The sequence below is a fragment of the Rhyacophila brunnea genome, unplaced genomic scaffold (assembly GCF_057557595.1).
Source record: "Rhyacophila brunnea isolate RB1 unplaced genomic scaffold, BYU_Rbru_1.0 scaffold_20, whole genome shotgun sequence".
NCBI classification, from domain to species: Eukaryota; Metazoa; Arthropoda; class Insecta; order Trichoptera; family Rhyacophilidae; genus Rhyacophila; species Rhyacophila brunnea.
Genome location: NW_028232860.1, coordinates 167,378 through 193,500, shown reverse-complemented (window position 1 = coordinate 193,500; position 26,123 = coordinate 167,378). Strand labels below are relative to the sequence as shown.

At 33.9% G+C, this 26,123-nt stretch overlaps 1 protein-coding gene across 1 annotated transcript; it reads right to left on the bottom strand.

Moving 5' to 3' along the window:
- Nucleotides 1-431: 431 nt before the first annotated feature.
- On the bottom strand, nucleotides 432-24,880 carry Gnpat (dihydroxyacetone phosphate acyltransferase). Its single transcript, XM_085948421.1, has 9 exons — nucleotides 24,673-24,880; nucleotides 18,609-18,832; nucleotides 17,262-17,438; nucleotides 14,717-14,846; nucleotides 13,391-13,594; nucleotides 12,265-12,416; nucleotides 10,786-11,679; nucleotides 4,480-6,375; nucleotides 432-3,199 (listed from the first exon to the last, which is right to left on the bottom strand). The coding sequence occupies exons 2-8, from the start codon at nucleotides 18,798-18,800 to the stop codon at nucleotides 6,064-6,066; spliced, it is 2,061 nt and encodes a 686-aa protein (XP_085804547.1). The 5' UTR covers nucleotides 18,801-18,832; nucleotides 24,673-24,880; the 3' UTR covers nucleotides 432-3,199; nucleotides 4,480-6,063.
- Nucleotides 24,881-26,123: the final 1,243 nt, after the last annotated feature.

Sequence of the window (26,123 nt, the reverse complement as noted above, 5' to 3'; positions counted from 1 at the left end):
TTTCCGTGAACGGAACGCCGCTCATACAAAAGTGACACCTTTGGACGTCCCACTTCAAACGGGATTTTACTAACGTATATCAATTATTTTAAACATACAAATATGTTGAACACACAACAACGTATATTGGGAATATCGTCACATATTGAATTGAAACAGAATTCGTTTTTACCACTTGAAATGTAATTGATTTAATTTTTTATTTTTGAAATAAAATTCACGGCGTGCAAGGTACCGCCATACATACACCTACCGGTAGTAAAAAGGTTAAAGAATGAATTGGAGAGACAGTCAGCACTTTTACGTATAAGCAGTTATTGGCACGATAGTTTAAAATACTCACTATTGCTGTCGGTAAATCCATGCATGTGTACAGGCGCTATTATGCTATATTCGATAAATACCTACGATAAATTAAAACAGCATTATGTCTCATTAAATAATTTATTGCATATAAATAGCAGATAAGTCATATAAATGTATAAAAAACACAACACCACATAAAGAAAATTTATCTACTTTGTACTTCCATATCCAATCTAACAAACTACACGCTATTGCTATTGACTAAAATAATAACCGCTCCGGATTTAGCACCATCTAACAAATAAGCTTATAACAATAATTTCATTTTCCATACCATAATAATTTCCATACATAAATGCTTTTGAAATTTAGTTATAATCAATTCCAAATTAAAATAGTAGCTCATGATAGACTCAAATATTTATAATTTCTAATATAGCACTACTAATACCGCATTTAACTACAAAATATATAAAGGATTATACTCGGGGACAAACAGGACACAAGGAATAAGTTAAGCATTAAACTTTTTCAGTCATATTATGTATTTGTTTTCATTGAACCAAGACTACAATGTGAGTTTGTTGGTTTTTAAAATTCAATTAAACCCTGCCTAATCCAAGCCATAAGCAGTAGATGATAGTCAAAAAATAATCTTTTATCTATAAAATATTTTTTATCGATTATGGTTTGGTAAGCAGGGCATAATGAATTTAAGAAACTAACAAACACTATCTACACATTGTAGTCTAATTCAATGAAACGAAATGCATTTGGCTGACAAAGTATACACTATTTATGTTGAATCTTAAGAGCCTCTCGCCACTGCTACACGCAATACTATATTGTGGCATATTTGGTTGAAGACTTATTCATATTGTGCTTTTTGAGCCCTTCACTGCATGCTATTATATTGGCAAAATATATTTAGCATTGCTGTTCTTACGCTGGCAATTATTACAAACCAAGAGTTTCACAAACCTAATGAATAATTTGTGATATTTGAGCAAATATCAAACATGAATGCCCATGCCATTTTGTAAAGATTTCCAACAAATGATTTCAATCAGTTTATTATTATTATTAAATTAAATTGTGAATGCCGTCATTGAAATGATAATATTTGATGATTGGACACAAGGAAAACACATGCAAAGCCTAGTCCTGACCTAAATCACAGAAAAGTTTGTAGAGTTTTGCACCTATACAATTATTTCTTTGAAACTCATGCATGTCCATAACTACAAACACTATTATCGAATTAAATTTTATTTAGACAGTCCACACTACAAATTTGTGTACTTTAATTAAAACAACACTCCATCAGACAGTAGAAGAGTAAATATTTTCCCACCGACTTTTCCAAACTTGCTTGTTCGTCAGTGCATTTTCACATGTTTTCCATTTGTGGCGAAATACAAAAACATGTGTTAATTTACATAATTTAAAATGTTTTTCTACATCTAACTTCATTAAAAATCGTACTTAAAACAAAACCACAATTTTTGTCAGTCAGCAAGTCAGTCAGTATGTTTTTTTTTATGAAGTATTGATTACTAAAATGTGATTTAGACCAAAAATTTTTGAATAATAAATCTAATAGAGATGGTGTAAGTAAGCAACCATAGAAGACTATAATTATATTATTGTCTATATCTGGAAGAGGAAAGGTTTCTTCAATATTTTTTGTTCAGGCCAAATCAATAATATTCTACTGATGATTGAACGAATACAAGTGCACAGGTGACAAAGTTGAGTTGTCCTGAAATTGTCTTCAAAGTTAATATGTGATTGTTAATTCTAAATAATTGTTTTCAACATTCTGTAAATGAGGTATTATTGTTCTCAGTAAATTGATCTATTATTATTATTCTTTCAAGATAACATAAAAATGTTTATTAAGGTTTTTGGTGTTTGAAGGAGGACGCGTCAGGCCAAAACAATCAAATAATTATATACGTTGTTGCATTCATACAATCCTCAGCACCTCAATCAATGTTCACCGGTAATCCTTGATGGAAGGCCAAAGATAATAATGCAAATAAAATATATTAAACGATTTCCGCATTTTTATTACCAATCGGTTGAGACCATTTCAACAGACAAAAATTTATGATTTCTATTATCAACAAATCCAGTTGACATTTTATAAAAACAAGTAAAAATGCATACGATCACAACCAAAATATTACACTGGATAATTCAGATAACCAATTCCATACAAAAGAATGTAATTAAGTCGCAAATAAATAAAATGTTACAAAGACTAGAAATTGAAATGCATTCAATTGAATAAAGATTTAATAGAATTTGTGTTTAAATATTAAAATAAACAAAACAATACTGAATTATATGTACGTACAATAAAATTATTAAAAAAAACACACACATTGAGTGGTAAAGATTCAACAATATACATTATAATAAATAGTCCAGTCATATTAGATGAAAGTAACCCCTTAGAAGAATTATTTCCAAGTAAAATCCTTGTACGACTGGACAAAAACAATTCAGATAACTTTCTACTCGCAGAATATGATTTATTCACTTTAATATAATAGAATAGACTGATGAGATAAAGATAAATGTATATTTTTAAAAGTAATTAAATGATAATAAATGTATGTAAAAGGCAATATTGTACTATGCTAGAGGACTGAGCGTTATCTTTAATATAATGGTAACCAATGGAGGAAAACAATGTTTTGTCAGTCTACAAGTATATCTAATAATAACATAATAAAATGGTCACGTGGTGTACAATTAATAATGGTATAATGATGGCAAGGTTTCAAAATATTTTTTAATTTAATTTTCTCTTTCCGTCAACTCCGTCTATGTGGCATGGCATCTATTTCTAAAACCAGATGTGTCAACAATTCAATATTTAACCCTTTATAGGGCAAATGTCGAAAACGGTTTATTTATCGACCACCTCATTTAAGAGCTATAAGTCATACACTAAATATGGAAATATCAACCTTAGTGCGTCAAGACGTTGTCGAGAACGTTCTCTGGTTATGAAATAAACCATCTAATATGAAGTGTACGTCAATCGCTCGCAAAACACTATTTCAACGAATGGTCGATGTATCAGCCATTGCGCGTTTACGGTCGTGACTCGACGAATTCGCGAGTGACACTTGACTTTGCAAGTCATTTTGTTGCCATTTATATTATGTGTTGTGAAAAAGGGTATGTACATAAGTATTTAATATGCATTTATTTATCGATTTACATTATATTTTTTACAAATATATTGTGATAGAGTACTTGTTTCATCATTCTATTGCCAAGCGGGAAGTACATAACCTCAAATTTGCGATTCGTACGGCTGACTTCTAGAATTATTTTAAAAATAAAAAAGCAGCTTAGGCAGCTGTGTATAGTTATATTTTATTGTAAATATAATATACTATCATAAATATATTTTAGTTTTACTCAAAATATTTGGGATCGGAAAAGTTTTCAAAATATCCGCGAAGAAATGGTGTTTTTTTGTTAGTTGTGAGATCAATTGAATGCTACAGTACTAAATTACTATCAATATCGCAACTTTCATGGGTTTGTATTGTATTATATTTGACTGTTGAAGTAACATCATCATCAGCTGGGGTCTATCCGCTGCTGGATGAAGGCCTCCCCCATCATACTCCATTTTTCTCGGTCATTTCGTAATATGGTAATGTTGTAGGTCGGTAGGTACTGTTACGATAATATGTTTTATTTTTGTTTCAGTTCATGAGTAAATCTAAAAAAAAGAGCTGTAGATGTGCTTATTGTAGTACGGCTAAAGAGCCAAAACGCATATCTTATTTTTGTAAGCAATGTAACGTACCGCTTTGCATACTATGTTTTGAAAAGTATTACGTAAATAAGTGTAAAAAAATAAAAAATAAATTGTAACTTCTCTTATGATTAAATAAATAATATGTACAACCATTATTTTTTTGTTTTATTTGAAAAAAATATATCAAAAAATCAAAAAAAAAAAACACCTGAATGGGCACTGGTTGATAAAAAAACCATCATAAATTATAGTTTTTCCGAATTTCTGATAGATATTTTTTATTTTTATATTGAAATTGTTTTAAGATATTAAATATCTGATGCAAAATGATAGAGATAGGTTTAAAATGAAGAAAAAAATGCTTTGCCCTATAAAGGGTTAACATGGTTTTTTAGTTTCATATGTTTGAATGTATCAATATCAAGGATCATATTTCATTTTCAAATTACAAGACTATGTTCATTTGTATAAGAATATGAAGCAAAATAAAATTGAATTTATACAGGCTGGGTTATATTATTTTAATTAATTGGTTTCTGTAAGTACATAATTGATACATGCTTTTGACAGGTTTCTGAAGTATAAAATTATATTTAGAATATGTACGAATTCTTTGTTAGATTTTCACCATGTACGAGTGTCACTCATCGGTTTTGGAAATATACGCCTCGTGATAATAATTATACATTGTCTTTGATATAAATTAAGCAGGTAATAAATATTATGTACATGTTTCAGTTGTCTTTAATTGCTATTATATAAAACAAATGTTACTAATATGTCCACTTTGTCTAATTCTAATGAATTAAAATAAACACAAAAATCACAAATAATTATTAAACAAAACAATTTCAAATCATAATGAAAAAATAATCGGACGGTGATAAACATGCTCCCTTCCCTGGATGACTACCTAATATTTAGGAATGACAAAAAATATTATTACAATAGTGCAAAATAATAAATACTTCATAAAATTATATTTCATCAATCAATTATTAAGTTGTGAAAATTAACTGTACGGCCGCCTATTCTATGTCTTTATTAAATAAAATTTTAAAATACAAAATAATATAAGATTGTTATCGCAGATAATTTTTTTACGAAATTTAAGTTTTCAAAATGACGGTTTGCTATATATGGGTATACGCACGCAGAAAATAACAATACATTATTTTAGAAATACAAATTATAAACGAAAACCTCTCATAAATTTAATCATACATACATACTATGTATGTACGTGTTGCTAGGTTCTGTTTTGCATAGATCCACACATTTCAAGAAAGATAGCAGCATATTATTTGAAAGCCACAGAATATCTAAAAGTAAATAGGTAAACAAAATAATTAATGCTGATTTCAGAACCGAGACATACATACATATTCAATTTAATGACTACATGTAATGTACATAATTTTTATGTAGTTCTAACGATACTTTTGAGGTTGAAATTACCAAAAAATAAGCCTCATCTTTCAAATGTATTTATGTCATAAGAATGCAAAGTAAAGAACAAAATTCGAAATATCATAAAATATTGGTAAATAAAATTTTATATTTCAAATATATTCGGCAGTTTCTCATTTTTTTCATTCTGTAAACATATATTAAACCCCTGATATTCTTTAAATGAGATTACACAGAATTCTTATTAAATAATTGAGTTAGCATTCACTCGGTAGAATTCCATTTTACATTAGTGAAATGGTTAATTTGAATTATAATTCTACGTAAAGTCGATAGCTCTTCGGCTTTTTCACCGGTGTCAACAAATACTATAAGATTGAACAATTTATTTGAAATTGCTTAAGAATCTATTATACGGAAAGAGATAGTCGCCGAGTTGTCAATCTGATTCGATCGACTCGAAAGTAGGTATAAAAATTCAAAGTAATCATTTGACTATAAAAACTGAATACTAAATTCCAAATAAAAATGTTCACATTACATTTTATATGAATGGTTTACAGCCTCGATAAAAGACCCAATTGCTCCATCATCACAGGATTAGATTGGTCGAATTTGGCACGAATCTTCAGCAAATACCGGCTCATCCAATTTGACGTTTCAGCCATGTGCGAAAAATTGATATGGTACAGAATTATCTTGTCTTTCCTCTCCTTCGTCAGAGATCCTTCGGAAACGAGACCTTGAATGCAGTTCAATATGCAATCCAACGACAGACTGTACGGATGGGTGTCGTCTTCGTTCAGCAATTGCCACTCTAGGGATTTCTGGACAGACTTCATGAGGGATCTTTCTTCCACTGATTGTTCCTGTAAGAAAGAAAAATTGGAATATATTACTCTACGCAGTCTATGCAATGTACGCTTTCGCCCTCATATACCTAAACAAACACTTTCCCACAATATCTTCAGAGACGGGAGGGAAAAAGATCCAAATCCAATTCCAAGTAAATGCAACTAAAAATATTACAATATAAATAAACATTATATATAGGCACATTCATAATTTTATTCAATGAATTTCATTGTCGTCATCAAATAGTTATTCAGAGCTCTAAGTAAATTGAAATCATCGGTTGTCGCATGCAATGTGAAAAAGAGCTATGTCGAAATCGCAACCGAAAAGCGGCCAACTGACTGAAAAACATCATCCCAAAATAGTTAAGTATGTCCGGATTTCTTGTATAAAAGAGAAATGTTTGCCAGAGTTTACGCCTGCATTAGTATACAAGACGGATAGCCCAATTTATTCATCTATAATTTAAATTAATACTATCGATTGGGGGTACCTGATGGAATTTGAATTTAAGGTTTTCAGGTATTTGTATTGTATGAATATAGTATAGCAATGGTTTCCAAACTTTATGATACTACGCCTCCCTTTAAAAAACATCAAATCTTGGCACCTCCCCCCCCCATGTACTAATATAAGAATGAAAAAAAAAATTATAAAAATAAACAAGGTTTTACTACTTAGGTATATTATATTCATTTTTAAATTAATTTGTTTTTCATGCGATGAATGTGGTCATTGACAAATGGATTCTATCATGGGCCCCACATCCTGAAGCGGGCCCCCAGGCTAGGATCTTTGGCGGGCCCACCTACCTATCGCTGAGGTTAAAGGCAGTGTGGTGCTCTAATGTAGAGTCTCCTAAATTTTTAAGTATATCAATCATCATATCGTCTTTTAAGAAACAACACCGCGTAAGTACCCATTTGGCGGTTTTGAGTTTTGAATCCTACACCGTGTTCCTTCTATGGAAAAATTCTTTTTGAATGAAAAAATGATTTTTTTTTAACTAAACACAAAAAAAATAAGTTAAAAGGTATCAATTTTCAATTTTTTGAGACATTTTTTGTTTCCCCTGAAAATTTTAATTAATTGACTTCCGCGGTGTTGTTTCTTAAGCGACGATATAGGTATCACATCAAAATGCAACGCACAACCACATATTTAAAATATTTAATAGCCCTGAAAGAAAGCAGGCGACTTTTTTTACTATTAATAAAATAATGTGAAAAGTGCATTAGCAAACTAACCAAGAACTCAGTAAATAGATTTTTGTTTGTTTCAATATATCTGGCGCAGAAATCATTTAAAAGTGGAAACATGGCGAACTTATTTTTTTTGTAATTTTGATTTCCAAAGCTCCAATTTTTTTATGAATGCCTTCACTTTGTCTTTTTAAATCAGTGAATGCATTACTGGTCATTGCATGTATTTATTCACCCATTTTTTTTTAAATTTCAACCAAATAGTTTAACAACAAAATTATCGTTCCTAAACAAATTTGCCTCAATTTTCAACATTATGATTTGACCTTTTTATTTAATTTTTTACGAATTAGCCAGGGCGCTTCACAATAGTATTGAAGTGAGGTATTATAAAATTAGTCTTCATATTTTCAGACAGGTTTGCAAACAACCTTTTATACGACTGTTTTTTTTTGTAGTTTATAACTAGCGGCCGTTTTATAAATTATGCATTTGCAAAATGCAAACCTGTGGCTACATTAATAATGATTGTGTTAAACTTTTCGCGCCTCCCTTTGCAACACTCCACGCATCCCAGTTTGGAAATCGCTGTATTATAGAAACATGAATTAAATCATACGTATTCTGAGACACTAAAGCATTTGCCATGTGTGAGTGCGCATAATGCCTGAATATGACGAAAGAACAAAACCTGGATCACAAAAAAAGAAAAAACCTACCATCTTAAAACCCAACAGTATGGTGACGCGGTTGATGGTTTCAGTTAGCCAATTATGAATTATAACCTTACCATTCTTTATTTGTTTTCTATTTTGACATTTATCTTTGCTATGGGCGACCTTATCTATTGCAGCTTTAAATAATAATTATTGTGACATTTACATATTGAAAAAGCCATTTTCCTTCTTCCTATTGGAATTAACATAAAAAAAATATGATTAGCCTTGCTTCAGTGAGATGATAAAAACTTGATTGAATATACAGTTTAAATCATTTACTTTTAAATTAATACTGCACATACCGAGGCTAGTAGTATGTAGTGACATATATTTAAACGATTGTCGAATTCTCATTATTCAATCTTTCAAATTATTGTGGTTTACAAATTATTGATCCATCAAATGAAATATCAAATAATTACAAGATAAAAAGAACTCTTTATATACGTTTTTAAATTTCCTGTTGAATTATTATGCTCAATATGCTCAAACTTGTACTTGGTATGAAGTAAATAAAAAACAAACAAATGTAGAATACTGAAATGTCATTTTGACATTTCATTTTGATTTCCATAGTAACGCACGTATATATTATTAATTTAGTTGCTAGGACCACCCCTTAGCAACCAGTAATAGTCTTTTAGTTTTTACGGATTTTTCTGAAATAACTTTCCATACAAAACAGAATTAACTGAAAATTAATTCAATTCTGCTAAAAGATGACTAAAAGTATTAAAAGAATGCATTGGCATCGTGTTCTGATATATTCTAAAAGTTTCAAATGTCTAGCTAGACGGGAAGTTAGTTAGAAATCGATTGCAAGATTTGTACTGGACAAACAACCACCGGACAAACAAGAATATGAGCTAATAAAAACGTAAAATTGATCTAAGCTTACGGCTAAATACAAAGATATCGACGATATGTTAAAGTTAGTGCTTGAAGATACCGAAAGGTGAAACCTGGGTCGCAAAAAAAGACAAATGGAATAATACAGAACTTAAATCAAAATCTAAACTAACTAATTATGAGCTCTATGCAAAGTAGCCGACAATTTGGCCATCTTTAAGTTTCGATTTTCTGTAAACTTAAAAAATAAGCCAAAATTCAGTATGAAAATTGCACCATATAAATTGAATAATTAACATGCCTACATAATTTGATCATACCTCAAAGAATAATTACCTATTAGACTAGAAAAAATCTTTTTGAAAAAAATATGACACCCAGCGGGATTCGCACCCATGCGCTCTAACCATGTACGTATATTTAATAAAGAATGTTAAATTCTTAAATCTTGTAGATTATTCGTCGAATAAAAACATACTTTATGAATTAAGATAAACTTAAAATAATTTAATGATTGCTTTATCGGTAGTTTATTTGAATAAATACACACAATGCGTACAGGTCATTCTTTTTATTTAATATTGAAAATAAATGATAAGACAATCTTCCTATTTATTAGTCACACATATATATCCGAAATATGTACCGATATACATACAAAACGCATGCAAATTAATCATTTCAATGGTCTCTTTTGGGCACTGTTTACTACGTAGATAATCGGTATTTGATACAATTTTTACTTATCGCAATCGAGTTAACGAATTTCAATAATATATTCACTAGATTCCTGTTTACAACACGGGAAATCAGTCTATAGATTGATATTATTGATATGTCTGCAAAATATATTAAGCCAACAATTATTAGTAATCTGTTTATATCCATTAATTTGTTATCTGAGGCACGCGCCTAGTATTATATTAATATAGCCATAAGTCAAATTTTGATAAGGATCTTACATACTTATATGTAATTAACTCTGACAGATATCATAACATAACCATAACAATATTTAGATAAGTTTCAAGTATTGGCTTAGATTAGAATAAATTTTGATTACGAATAGATGACATGATTATTATGTACTTCATGAAATTTTTTAATTAGGGATATCATGAATTATTAAAAATAATCAATGAATATTAATTTGACATTGGAAAACAAAACATAAACACATATGATATTATAATTAGTTTGATTGAACAACTAATTAATATATTTATAAATCACCATTGGGCCCATATACTATGGTTTTTGACTTTGGTTTTTATGGTTTTTGAGACTCTTCGCGATAAAAATAAATAGGAACCATATGGTAGAGGGTAAATTAACATTTTCGGCAGTTTAATATTTAAGGCAGAAGATATGGGCCTCGTCAGGGTGGAGGTTATATTAAGTCTTCTCTTTGTGTACCTGACATTGGGTTAATAAAATGTGAATTTTGCCAGCACTGATGAAGTGCTAGGTACTTTTTTGGTGGACCAGAAGACAGGGTGCAAGAGAGATCACAACTTTGACGACTTGATGATATATAGAATGCCTGCTACCTGATGGTACAGAGTCGGACACTCTGCCATGACTCGTGACTACGTATTATTTGAAGTAAATATGACTTCGAGAGACGGGTTAAAATGTCAAAAAGAAAACTCACATTGGTAAGCACTTGCATGATTCTGTCGAGGCAATTGGTAAACGGCCATAGCAGATTCACGAGAAGCGTCTGCACGCGTGCGTTTTCCCCCAATAATAACCTATCTTCATTGTAGTTGATGTTGATTTGTATCGCCTCCATATCAATCAATCGCTGCAGGCACGTTTCAAACTCCTCTGACTTTTTTGGCTCGTTCACCGGAAATTCATGCTTCAATAGCGTTTGGATCACTTTGAATGACTCCCACAGTGCGTCCTTGCTTACCGATCCTTGTTGGACTACTTGGCAAATGATAGCCGATGGCACTAACCAATGCAAGACAGGATTAACATATAATTGCAACATAACCACCGGTATTACTATCAACATTGTTTCTTGGCTCAATTGATGTCCTTTCATTTTGTTTTTGATCTCGTCTGTCATCAGGAATGGAGTCGAATTTACAAGACGCAGATTTCTATCTTTGTCGAAACGTACAAAATTATTATGCGTGGTAATGGCCATCTTTACTTCTTCCCTGACCGTGATGGTGTCATAATCAAACGAGTTTCCACCGAAACTCTTGAATAATTCTGACATCCAAATAATATCTTCGTACAGTTGTTCTTCATTCAGAGGTGTGGCCTTGTGAATGGACATAGTCAGCGATACGGCAATCATTTGAAAGGTCGTCACGATAGCGATTCGCTGCTGCCTGTGGATGATTTCGTGCGCCAGTGTCTGGACGTGCTCATTTTCCTCGGGAGTGATGGTCTGCAACTGTACCGGTTTAATGGCATGCCTGGATCTCTTGAGGGAATCGCCCAAGAATTCTTTCGCGGAGAACGGCGTCCCGATGTTTATGTAAATACTGCCATAGTTATCATTCAAAATGTTCAGTGCTTTTAAAAGAGCCTGGAAAAAGAAATTTAACACATCTTCAATATGTATTTATAAAATATTCGTATGCAATATGTCAACGGCTATAGACTCCGCCCACTGTACCGCGGAGGCAATGACAAAAGTAATAATTTATTTTAGCGAACAATCAATTACAACTACTTTATACATGCGGTGCTGAGTAACAACTCTAAGGTAGGTCTTCCATACCGGTCGACGGTGACCCCGCGATCGATGAAGCCTTATGTTTTGATGTGAATGTGCAGTTATTTACGCCCGGTAATGTCTCAGGAGCAGTTACTCATGGTTGAGGTCACCAGACACTCGAGTGTGCTTAGACTGAGTTAACAGAAATCGCAAGAAAACTTACATTTTGTAAGATAATAAAAGTGTATAATATACATATCTTCATATTCAACAGTAATAAAAATACAACAAATTCATCAGACATAAATGCTAAAATTCAATAGCCGACTACGGAAATTTCAGAAATCGTTTGTATTTTATAAAGATCAAGAAAATCTTTTGTTCATTGCACCATCTGTTTAAAAAAAGTTTCACTTTGTATATCTATTCTGTTACACAACTCATGAGACTTACCGATGTAGATTCCTTTGGCTTGGGGACTCCGAGTAATTCGTAAGCGAACAGCCTCTCCTCCATGACTCGATCGTAACTAATGTTGATAGGAACAAATGTGACGTCCGGTACTTCACTCGCAAACATAGGTTCCAATACCATTGACATAAATCCTGCAAACAAAAGTCAAATACCTCAAAAATGTATTTCTTTCATTGCGACCAAAATTATTGTACAGCGAATGCATATTGTAACATCAAAGAGTAGGGGAAGGGAGGGGAGGGGGTAGAAAGCAGTTCTAATGACTAGTTAAAGCAGGGGGGGGGGCAAACTGTGGCACGCGGGCCGCATGTGGCCCGCCGGGTATTTTTTTGCGGCCCGCCATCATTAATTGTACTTCTGATTACGAATAACTTTTTTATATATTTTTTTAAAAATATTGACAATAGATTAAAATTTATTTAGCAATAGTACGCGATCCATTTTCAATAGATATTGATGGTGTACCGACAGAGCTACAACTTGAGATTATTGATCTGCAGTGTGACACTGATTTAAGAGAATTGCTTCGTCGTGAAGAAATCTCCAAATTTTACAATGGCCTTAATTCAGACAAATTCGACCAACTTAAAGATTATGCAAGAAAAATGTTCGTTATTTTTGGATCAACCTATATAAATGTGAACAAACATTTTCGATCATGAACCTCAATAAAAATTCTTTACGATCAAATATCTCCGATGCCCATTTACAAGCAGTTTTGAGAATACCAACTACAAAATTAACACCTGAATTTTAAAAAAATGTTTAAAAAAAGTACAACAGTTTCATTCTTCTCATTCATTTTTTTGTAATGTTTATTTTTCGTGATAATAAACAGTGTATATCTAAAAATGGTATTTTACTTGCGGCCCGCCGCTCATTTTGAATTCTTGAATTTGGCCCTCCATCCAAAAAGTTTGCCCCCCCCTGAGTTAAAGAGTAGTTTTGTTAAGTCAAACAAGTAACGAATGACGAGAATGTAAGCGAAAAGGGGGATTCCACTAGGCCCTAGGCGCATTCAAGAGACAATCAATATACGGCATGGCGAGAGTAGCAGATGAAAATGAGATTATTTTGACAGCGAATTGTGTTGTCATGAATTTACCGTATTTGGGTGGCAAGCTCTTCCCGCTTCTGCTGCGCATGCCCTCAATGAAGAACTCCACAGGTTGATGATTGGAGGTGATGAGCGTCCTTACGTACTGCCGAAACACTGCACCGTACAGCCGGTCTGACACAAACGTGCGCCGCATGTAGAACGCGCACGTGTCCCTCATCACACGCCCCATGCCAACCATAGCGTGAAAATCTACCACAATTAATAAAAGAAACATGAAGATACTTTGTATTACACACATAACAGATATAATAAATTATCAAAACTGGCACGAATGCGATGAATACGAATATTTTCAATGAAGGAAGTTAAAACGCATCATACCTATTACCAATTCATTTACATGTATTATCTATGACTGTATCATGAAGTGAAAACTTTGATGAACGATGTTAAGACAGTGAGACAAATGCCTCCGTTTGAGACATGCACAAAACTACTCTGTAGAAATCCAGAATTTAAAAGTCAAAGTGAAAGTGATTAGATGTGGATTTAGCTATTAGTATTTCAATTTCATCTGAAATTTGCTATAGAAATTCTGACAGTTGGATGTTTTATTTAAATGTTGTGAATGAAACAAAGGAAACAATATTGTATGACATATTTTACTGGTTATTGCACACTAATACCCCGTTTACACGTGCATGGATGTACTATGCACAGTAAGAAAATATATGGGGAAATATGTATTATCCTGCAGTTAGCAAGATTGCGTGCATAAATCAAACAAGATTGGAAGATTCCAAATTGTGATGATTTATTGCGCGCAAGTAAGATTATTTTCGATCTGCGCCTGCGCAGTAGAGCGATAGAGAACATGCCGGTAAAAAACGAAATACCATTTTGAGCTCCGATTTTCAATACGACCTGTCAGATAGTAGTATAAAATGACAACCTCGCGTCGCGCTTACTCTTGAAGAATGAAATTGGAGAGACAGTCAGCATTTTTACGTGTAAACAGTTATTGTCATGACAGTTTAAAATAAGCACAATTGCCGACAGTAATTCCATGCATGTGTACAGGCGCTATAATGCTGTGTGCATATTTTAAAATTAAAGTTTTAAAACGTGTCTTCAATATTATAATTTTTTGATTATTAAAAAATCGAGTTGCATAGAAAAGCCGATTTTTAAAATGCAACATCTTCAGCTGTATTTATTTCTTTAAACATATGATTAAACTATCAAAAAGAATCGATATATCTGAGTGAAAACATAAAATAATCAATAAAAGTGTTTAGGTGTAATAATATGACTTTGCGGTGATAACATTGTCTCTTTAGAATATATTATCAATTATTATGATGTGTTTACCCATTCCAGCGGCAACAGCGGGTAAGTCAATATCGTAGTAGAAGCTGACGTAAGTCATCAAAATAAAGTCGGCGTAGCTGCGGTGAGTCGGAACGAATACAACTGGATTGCTGCCCATCGTAGACTTCAACTAAAAAATAAAAAAATATCACATAAATTCTTAACACTCGCACAAACGTAAAACGTAAAACTCTTAAAAGAGAAAATGGCGCTGGTGATTTTTTGGTCTTAATTTTGTAAAATCAGCACATCAAAAATGGTTCTTTCGATGTTTAAAAGAACACATCATTTTTAATGCATACTGTATTGTGAAGTCATTGTATTTGCTATACTGAAAATTAGCAATAGTCAATTGTGCGGTTCCACCTTTCAACGTTCAATATGATACGTTAGTAATTCATTCGAATTAAACCCTTGATCATTGACATATCTGAGTCGACAGAATAGCTGACATCCTTCGTCTTCGTCAATAGCAATAATAGAGAAATATATTTTTTTTTTACAAAAAAGTGAGCAATATTGTGTTTGGTTTTACTTCATAGGTATAAAAGTAAAGGAGTAGTTAAGTGTAAAAAGTGTAATAAAACATTAGGTAGAATTACTAGTGGGGTACATCCAAGAACACTTCGTTAAATAAATTTATTGAAAGAACATTCGAAGAAGAAAATGCCAATAGTTCAAGGTATTTGTAAACATCAGTATCTCTACCATATCTTGCCTTTACATAATCTTTACCTATTTTTATATTATTACATACAAATATGTAGGTACTTATGTATTTGGATATTTTTGCGAGAAAATATTATTATTTTAAAGAGATTTTTATATCTATAAATTTATTGGTTTCTGTTTTTTTTATATTTTTCAAGAATACCGGTATTAATAATGGTATTTAATTGGAAATACCGGTATTGGTATTTTCATTCGGTATTGCAATCCTTAGTCACCATTGACATTAATGTGTGTCATCTGACTAGGGGTTCTGCGAGATTTAAAAAAACATTCTAAGGGTTCCACCAAACAAAAAAGTTTACATATTGTGGTGAGGAACCCTTCAAAGTTGTTCTGAGAGTGCCTCAGTACTGACCTCTTAAGACAACCTTCCGCACTAACAAACCTTGCTTCATCATGACTGCATACATAATTGAGTAAATTTTCATAGTCAACATCATACTGATTATTAGAAGAGTTTATTTAAAATGTCCCACAATGGAATTAGCATTTTTGTAAGAAACTGAATTTCACTTTCTTGATACAAAAATGTAGGTCAAACTATTAATAAAATTGTCCATATTTGAACCAGTGTTACTGATATCAAGTATAAGACGCTGATGGCATAAGAATTTAGCAAACAATATGCATAAATTATTACTACACACTATTTTATGGAAATACAGTTAAGTAGGTAACATAATCTTTTCTCAAAATATTATGTAAATGATAACTTTTTATTTTTTTAGTATTTTATAATCAAATCTAGGTCAGCAGTGGGTATATATATGTAAAAGAGGAAAAACTGTTTTATAATATACAGTCGAGCTCGGTTATTACGATCTCGGACATAGCGAGATCTCGGATTTAATGAGGAAACATTCGTTGACATTTTGGTTTATGATTTTCTTCATACATTTATTCACTGTTATAACGAGCAACTTATCGGATATACCGAGCTAAAATACTGTTAATGTGTCGATCGTTTAAAAACACTTCGACCCTAAGCAATAAAATCCAATCAGACATGATGCCGCCGGGGTAATTGGTGTTTCGCCGACAATAATAAAAAAGTATCCACTCATATGGTTGAAAAATCCAAGGTTTGTGAAGTCCGTAGGTACCTACCAGCGTTCATTATAATAAAGAACTTCTTTTGTAGTTTATGAATGCCATGCTTGTTTGTTCTAATCCACAAGTGACCACTATCCAGTTCATTACCCAAGCATACCGGTAACTTTATCTAGACCAGTGATTCCCCACCTTTCTTAATTCGGTAGATCTTTGAAACATCTTTTGAAAATCATTCCGATATTGAGATCCAGGGATAAATAAACTAAATACACGTGCGTGTAAAGCAATACACATTCACATACTTAGTTTTGCCATGAAACAAAACTGTCAGAGAAGTTCTTTGAAGAACCTTCTTCGATCGCCGTAAAATGCCATAAACTTTTTAAAGCTGAGAAAATTTCCCTCGTACATTTTGCGATGGCCGACCGAACAGATTGAGGGTCAGACCGACTCTCTTCACCCTTTCAACTGACATATGTGGACACTCTCAGACGTTGTGATCGGCATCCTGCAATTAGCCACAAAAGCTAGTCGGTGATTCTCTTAGGCCAAGCTGACAGAGCTTGGAGGCAAAGCCACTGGTGTTCTTGTTCATGTTTCCATCAATGGCACTACGACTAAATGGAGTCATAATCTTTTCACAGTTATCCTGTATGCCTTTTCAAGCGATTACTATTTAAGGTTTTTATGTAGGTTCTATCTGAAACCCGCAACAAAACATGTACACAATTCGCATGAGTGGAAAACAAAGACTACTCACATTGAATATGTTCATTTCATTGACAAAAACACTGGAGCACATTCTGCACAAGACCTTGGTTGTAAAGACTCCAAGCCAGCGCACGACGTACATCTTTTTGTCAAGGCCGATCTCTTCCAGCATGGCTGTCACTTCTTTCTTCAGCTCCGGTTTGGTTTTTCTTAAAGCCAGACATAGCTGAAAAGTTAAATATATGAAAGCGAGTTGATAAGACTAATTTCATGTCAGCCAATACATAATAATACATATAAATAGGAATCTTGTTACATATTAATATGAAATGCAAAATATTTTTTCAACTTTCGTACAAGAAAACTATTTAAAATTATTCTTTAATAACTTTGATAACAAGCAAGTTAGCATATTGCATATTTCATTTTTAAATGGATGGTCTCCGAATGACATGACTTATCAATGAACCATCATTGTTCATCTAAATAGAGATGGTTAATTGAATAAAGATCTTGTTTTAGGCTCGCAATAATGCAAGTAGGGAAACCAATCTCGAGCCAAAATTTTGATGCCAGGATTTCGGGATTACAATTTGACGATCCCGGGATTAGCGTTTTTTCAATAGTTAATCTTATTTTTTTTTATTTATACAAATAGCATTGATAAAATCGGTCAAAAAGGTCTAGTATAATTCATACTATTTAGGAAGACATTTAATGTTAATATTCTGTACGTTCAATCATGGAAATACATGGGTTTAATAATATTGTAATAATAAGTAAATATTGTAATATAGATAATGTGAAACAAAAACGGTTTTTTTAAAATTTATTTAAGGGAAGATAACATTCATAAACTTCGGCGTAGAAACAAGTGCCTGCCTGCACGTCCATGGCACTAGCGGTTAGACGCCGTTCGTGTGCCAGAACGGCGGTGCGTCTAGCTGGTTAAATGAACGAATTTATTATTTTTCTGATGTTGTTACGATTGCGTATGACAACAAAAAATGGTTATTTATTATCCGCGAGCATCCGGCGATTCACCCTGTGACATGTGCAGGTACATACACTTCACTAACATAATTTTATACACATACTAATTGATTGTGATTAATAAAAAAATCAATCCCAAAGGTTTAGTAAACATAATCCCGGGATTCATAGGTATCGAAAATTGTCCGGGATCCCGGGATTGGATTACCTAAATGCAAGGTATTTATATATTATCAGTAACACCCCATCAAATATATCTTAAATCATGCGAGTTAAGCTTGCATTTTTATATGATCTCGGCTCTAACAATGGAAGTAGAACACAGTTTTTCAGCATCATTGGTTTGTTATATTTGTCACCGCCATGCCACGTAAACTACAGTCCAATAACAATAACAATTTACCTCGTCCAAGAATCCATCAATTCGGCCACTGTTGGCAGTGATAGTCTTCAGTTGGGCTGGCGGGAGGACTTTCCCGAGTCTGTAGCTGGGCTGCGGATCCCAGTGCCGTGTCATAAACCCCACTGCATCGTTGTTTTTTTTCCGCGGCTCTAGGATATCTTTAAACTGGGCCAGTAACCTGTCCTTCGACATTTTTACGATGCCTCAATCACACTGTCAGCAAGCTGCAAGAAAGTCAACAGTCCATGAGGTCATAATATTACGACAAAGCAGAGTGGCGGACATTTTAACTATTACTCCAGTCTTATGAATTCTAACAGTCAGTGACGAAGCATGTCAGGCGGAGATAAACGAAAGGAATAATAATGAACTTAGTGTACACAAACATTCACTATCATCAATGAGCATTATATAACTTCACGGATAACAGACCAAAATTAATTCCAGTGGTGGCATAGTTGCTAATGAGCCAATTTATGAAGCTGCAGATGCAGGGTTGATACCTCGTCTTACAAAATTGTTTTTTTAATGTGTGTTTGATCCAAACTAACCATTCCTCGTTAAAAAAAGTCTGATACTTATTCTAACTTTCACACTGTGGAGCCTATAAATTGAAATTAAAAGAAGAATTTTATTTCGCTAGGCAACAAACGTTGTTTCGGTCTAATGAAGGTGCTACGTTCCAAGAGATTGAGCCGACACATGCTGGCTCGGAGATCTGGTGAATGACTTAAAGTATGGAAAGAGTGTTGGGCTCATTTGAGCGGTGCATGCTGCTAAGTATCTTTGGACCCATAAATGACACACGGGGTGGAGACGAAGATACAATTACATGTTTTGTACGGGGGCCTGCACATCATACAGTCCTTAAAATTGGGCCGTCTTAGAGGCTGAGCCACATAGACACGATGGATGAGTCATACGCGACAAAGAAATTGACATTCTGGAAGGACAGCGTCAAGTTGGATTTAAAGACCTCCTGAGGGAAGCGGCTTCGAACGGACCTGGATGGAGGCAGATGTTAGAGAAGACCAAGTTGTAGTGCTGGGTAGAAGGTGCCGTATTGCTATTTTTTTTTATAAAAAGCCTGCACACCACATCATTCATATGGACGGCCCCGAATGCCTTACGCAAAATTGAAAAATCTGTCATAAATATCATAAATTGTGAATGTATAGAAATTGGTTCAGATGGGCAAATGGATAACAAACATTCTACGTAAAAAAAAATAGAAAATGGTTACTTTTGGATGTTAACCGCAATCTACATAATATCTGTCAAGCTATCTGGCTCACATAAGACAAGACACATAAGTGTAATTCGAAAACAAAAAATGAGGGTATATTAACGATCATTAAATTTATTGTTTGATCACCACAAAATCACATTTTTAAATTACAATATTTCCTTCACCAGTATCTAGATGAGTGATCTAGCCAATTTATTGCAAAACTATTTCACACCAATGTATCTTATATAATATTTATAGGAATAAGCTGCAATAACACATCAACCGAGACACTTCTCGTCTCACTACAAGGAAATAACATAAATACGAGTCATTCCACTCTGGTTTGTTTGGAAATTAAATATCATTATTCTGTTATCAATTCCGAGATAAACACTTTATGCCTGGCACGCTTCATGATAATGACTTTGACGCATGAATCACAAATCCCGACAATAACAAAACTAAGCGCCTAGTAGGTATGTCTCTCTTATCAGTAAAATGCATGCTATGAGAGCATTTAAATAGATATTCTCTACTCGATCCATGAGTCACGGGTTCGAATCCCACGATTGGGGGGTCAAATTCACATGTCATATTTTAATGTGTAAACATCTTGGATCGCGCATCCCAAATATTTTTTTTTACTTAGGTGGTCATAATCCCGGATTTATTAATTGACTGGGATAACCAAGGAACTCAGAAATAATGGGAACTGAAATACCAAACGGGTAAGGAAAAGCAGGCAGCCGTTCTCGAGTAAGGAAGAATATGGGAAAAATTTAAACACGTGTCAAGAATACGTCACACGTCGAATACTGACAACTGCTCTCGGTTTATGCATTGACGCTCATTTTCTATTGGTGTATTACACACACTATTGCACGTCTATAATGCATGGTTCATTTTCGTAGGACACACACATTCAAAACCCTGCGTCAAAATTTACTGTATTGGTATATAGCCTATCAGAATTCTATTTATTATCTGTTCTGTGGGGATAACTTTGCAGTGAATTAACTATGTACATAACACAACACACACACACACACACACACACACACACACACACACGCACATATGATTTATACACATAACCATGAGAGTATTAATTATTGGACTCACTATTTTTTTCCAATCAAGATATCCTACCACGAATGCGCTGTTTCATGATGCTGTCTATTGTGAGGTTAACTGATTTGAGATTGATGTATTTTTTTGTGAATATTTAATTTGCATGGAAGCATTGAGGTAAAGGTACTACAAATTCACATTTTTAATTGTCTGTTTGCTTGCAAACTCATATTTAATCCATTTTGTTAATCATGTTACATTTTTTTTATTTTAATACTGTATAATATTATATTATGTACTTTTACTCTGCTTTTATGTTGTGGCGCATTAGCTAAGAACTGTGGCCACAATATTTTTCTTCTGAAGCGTGTTTGAATTAGGGGATGTACCCACTTTTTGAGCGAAAGGCTAACAACCGATCCTAATAAAAATTGTAAACAAGATGGCTCCACACTGCACAGGTAAATATTTTGTGTCTTAAACCATTACCTTTAAAATTTTATAAGTACCCTATTTTTTAGTGGAGATATCCACCCTAAAAGATAGTTGAAAACAATGGCTCTCGAAAGATGTCTCTTCACAGACAGTCCCAACACTTGAGTCCACTCGTTTTGAGGAATCGGTACTGTTCGGTTATACGGAAAACAGCGGAAAACGCATTTTGAAAATAGCCGATAAAGTGGATTATTTGTTAGGTTAACCTAACCAAACCTAACCTAACCAAACCTAACCCAACCTAACCTAATGAGATACCCGGGGTTCCTGCGGCTAGCTCTGATGTCCATCGAACCCTGGATTCACAAAATAAAGAAGATATAAACGGTTAGAGTGGAAATAAAACTCGGTCTTTCGTGTTCGTGACGTGGTCTTATATTTTCTTATGATTTTTAGTTTCACAAATTTATCTGGGTTTTTACGATTATAGTCGCAGGTCCTATCCTATTGGAAAAGGGACGCTTACTATAATCGTAAAAACCCAGATAAATTTGTGAAACTAAAAATCATAAGAAAATATAAGACCACGTCACGAACACGAAAGACCGAGTTTTATTTCCACTCTAACCGTTTATATCTTCTTTATTTTGTGAATCCGGGGTTCGATGGACATCAGAGCTAGCCGCAGGAACCCCGGGTATCTCAATGGCGCCCCACGTTGGGCGCCATTTGAGATACCCGGGGTTCCAGCGGCTAGCTCAAGTGTCCATCGAACCCCGGATTCACAAAAAAAAAAAAATTAAGCGGTTGGCTTACTAACCTTTTTTTTTTCTTTTTCAAACTTCGCGTACCCACGCCATTCTACAAAAAGGACTCTCGTGATTGGTCAAATTTTATCGCATGATTTTGATTTGACGAATCACGAGGACCACCTCGGCGCAGGCGCGCAGATATTTCGACGTAGCCGGCAAGTGCGGCAAAATTTATTATTTTTGAATCCTTATATTTAGTCTTAAAATTATCTCTTTCATCCATCATCATTTTTACTTTTTAAATTAAATTAAATTTATCTTAATTACACCTCCGCCCAATATGCGATTTTCACACACCGGACGAAGGCCTTTACCTATGAATAAAAAATACTTACGTGGTTGAGCAAGGAATCAGATTAGATGTTTTATGAAGCCGTTTCTAGAGGTCAGGGTTACGTTTCGACTTATAGCTACTAAATGATTATTTTACACCGGGAGAAGCCCGCCTGTAACAGGGGTGTATCACTAACCTAAACTAACCCAAACTAACAAATAATCTAGTTTATCGGCTATTTTCAAAATGCGTTTTCCGCTGTATTCCGTATAACTGAACAGTACCGAGGAATCTCCTCTTCAGGACCAATTTCAGATTATAGGATAATTGAAATTACAAATCAACTGGTCATAATATAACGATGTTTCCTCCCCCACATAACAGATGGGATCGAGTTCCAATTCTTTTCTGCATTGACAACATAAGTGTGAGCGTTTTTTTTAATTTTTGGTAATTTTATAGTACTCCATATCGTTTTTGTGATCGACGTCTTTTGAGACCAAAAATCAAACCAAAACCTAACACAACCTACTTACTGTAACCCAAAAATAAGAAGAATTTTGGTCTCAACATCTTAGCAACATTAACATCAACATTATGGAGTAGGTACTATAAAATTACGCGATTTTTCATTTATTTGTAAACAGTTTTAGTTCGTGAAGTAAAATTCAATCACCTCCACAATCCGAAATATTAATAATATTACGAGGGTGGGTCAATAAGTCCTTAGAAAAGCCGACAGGTGGCGCGACTAGTACTGTAAGCGGTTTGTTTTCATGCAGCGGCACTACCGATTCAGTATGCTGCGAAGTTTCAATCAGATTGGTCGGGTTGTTGTGTGTTTCTCGTACATTTAAAAAAAAAATTTGCTTGTGGAAAATGGAAAAATGGAAAATGGAGAAAATTGAGTTTAGAACTGTTATTAAACATTTTAATATAAAAGGGTTAACAGCAAAGGAAATAAAAAATGAGTTGGATTTAGTTCACGGCATATCTGCTTCTTCACTTGCAACTATTTATAACTGGTTAAATGAATTTAAACGTGGTCGTACATCAACAAAGGATGAACCACGCTCAGGACGTCCTGTAGAGGTGACTACACCAGAAATGATCAATAAAATCCACGATATGGTGTTAAGTGATCGAAGATTAAAGTTGAGTGAGATAATTGAGGTTACAGAGATCTCAAAAGGTAGCGTCATTTCTATTTTACATGACAAATTGGGCATGAAAAATATTTCTGCAAGATGGGTGCCGCGTTTGCTCACAGTCGACAATAAACGCAATAGGGTGGTGGCCTCTAAAGCCCTGTTGTCGCTCATGCAACGCAATCCGGATGAATTTTTTCGTCGCTTTGTGACTGTAGATGAAACATGGATACACCACTATACTCCCGAGACGAAAGAACAGTCAAAGCAGTGGATTGCGAAGGCAAACCATGTCCAAAGAAGGCGAAAACCGTAAAATCAGCTGGTAAGGTTATGGCTACTGTATTTTGGGATGAACGTGAAATTATTTTCGTTGACTATTTGGAAAAAGGAAAAAAAATAACAGGGGATTATTATGCATCTTTATTGGACCAGCTAAAAAACAAAATTGAAGAAAAACGGCCTCATTTAAACAGGAAAAAAATCCTCTTTCATCAGGACAATGCCCGTGTTCACACATGTTTACGATCAATGGCTAAAATTGAAGAATTGAAGTTCGAATTGGTCGACCACCCACCGTATTCGCTAGATTTAGCCCCCAGTGACTTTTTCCTTTTCCCAAACTTAAAAAAATGGCTAAGTGGACAACGTTTTTTTTCAAATGAAGAAGTCATCGATCGGACAAATGCTTATTTTGAGGACCTTCCGAAAACTTATTTTTCTGACGGTTTAAAAAATATTGAGAAACGTCTAACCAAGTGTATTGAGCTCCAAGGAGATTATGTTGAGAAATAAAAAAAAAATACAAAAATAAAAACTGTCTTAATGCTTTTTTCTAAGGAATTATTGACCCACCCTCGTATGTTCACTGAATAGTTTCCGTACCAACTTAATTTTGATTTTAAAGCAAGATAATATACGAGTCATCCAATTCGGTTTTGTTGACTGTAATCGGGATGAGTATACCATCTGGATTTTGTACTGATACGTATGTAGATTTTTTGAAAAATTTCGAAAAAAATCGATTTTTAACATAGTGAATTGAGAAGGTTTAAAATAGTCAATTTAAAAAATATAACAATTTAGTACTCACACCCGATAAGAAGATGCGCGCACATAAGGCAGAAACTGAATACTATCGATGCATTCCAAAAGGCAACAGAATATGAGGAAAATCTATGAGATCTCTTTCAATAAACACAAAACTTGTTTTCATTAACAATATTAAATCACCTCACCTTCTGCGGTTTTGCATATTTTTGACAATTCCGAACTCTCGATTTTGTTGGAAGTGTCAAAAGAAAGAGATAAAAAATAACGCAAGCCTAGTAAAAATACACGAGTAATAATATTAACGTTTGCAGCTTGTGTGGAAATGGTTCCAAAAAAATATGTTTTTTTATGTTTCTCAAAGGTGGTTGTACAAAGCTCAAAGAGCGATGCATGGCCTTGTTGACAGATTATTGAAGGTAGGTACGTATACGTACCTACCCATAGAAAATACACAATCTCTTACTACACAATATTTCACATCACACCATTTGCAGTAGCTGAAATAAATATCAGGAGAGGTCAAATACCTCAAGCAAACTTTAAATTCATGATAGGTATAATTATGATAATCATTTCAAGAAGATTAACCTTTGCCAAAATTATGTCCGATTATGCTGTTTTTAAAAAGTATAGGTAGGTATACTTACTTAATGTAACTAATCAGTGACATAGGTACTTAGATCATGCATCGGTTAGCGGCGGGAAAGATAATAGAATAGAATGATAACAAAATGACGCATGAAAAATAATCTTGGGAAAAGGTAGATTTCAGGAAAAAGAAGCGTTTCGCCTGCAGCGCTGACAGGGGTACCTATGTCCAAATGGTACCAAATGAAAAGGGGGCGGCACATACCTATCTTGCACTTTATCTGGGTGGGGGGGAGGGGTGGGGGGGAGGGGTGGGGTTGTATTGGATCATTGCCGACTAAACTAGAAAGCCGATACATTCACAACGACTGGTACTACTTTTTCCGCCCCTCCCATTGTTGTCTATGTATGAACTATAATTGTTCTATAGAGTGCTCATACTGACGCGTCTGTCGTGTTCACACAGAAAATGGTTTGATTTGAATAGATAAGTTACATGATAAATAAATAGATCAATGCTACATATTTTTTGGAAATCGATACTACCACCGATTTTTGTGTGAAGGACTATTCTGACTTTGACAGCTGATGAATAACAGGAATGTATATTATTTATAAATAACACTGATAGGTAATTAATATATTTGATATTTTTTATAATTCAATTTGAAATGAGAAAGGGCGAATCAATATTTCAAGCAATCTGGTACCTATCTGATTTTGACAGCTGAAAAGTGGACCACTCGTTGCTTGTGCAAAAAGTTATGCTCGGGCTTCATTAATCTAAAGATGGCGGTGAGTGGACTGAAATATATTCCCGACTTCTTCTTCTTGGTCGTGCACTCATGGCTGAGGATCGTGACCACATTTAAATTTCGCCATCCTTTGAGCGACCAAGACTTT

Coding starts and splice junctions, on each gene's coding strand:
- Gnpat (XM_085948421.1), bottom strand. CDS start 18,800: ATGTCGAAGGACAGGTTACTGGCCCAGTTTAAAGATATCCTAGAGCCG. Junction 12,417..13,390: donor GAGCTTGCCACCCAAATACG/GTAAATTCATGA, acceptor TTTTGTTTGCAG/GATTTATGTCAATGGTATTG. Junction 6,376..10,785: donor TCATGCAAGTGCTTACCAAT/GTGAGTTTTCTT, acceptor TCTTTCTTACAG/GAACAATCAGTGGAAGAAAG.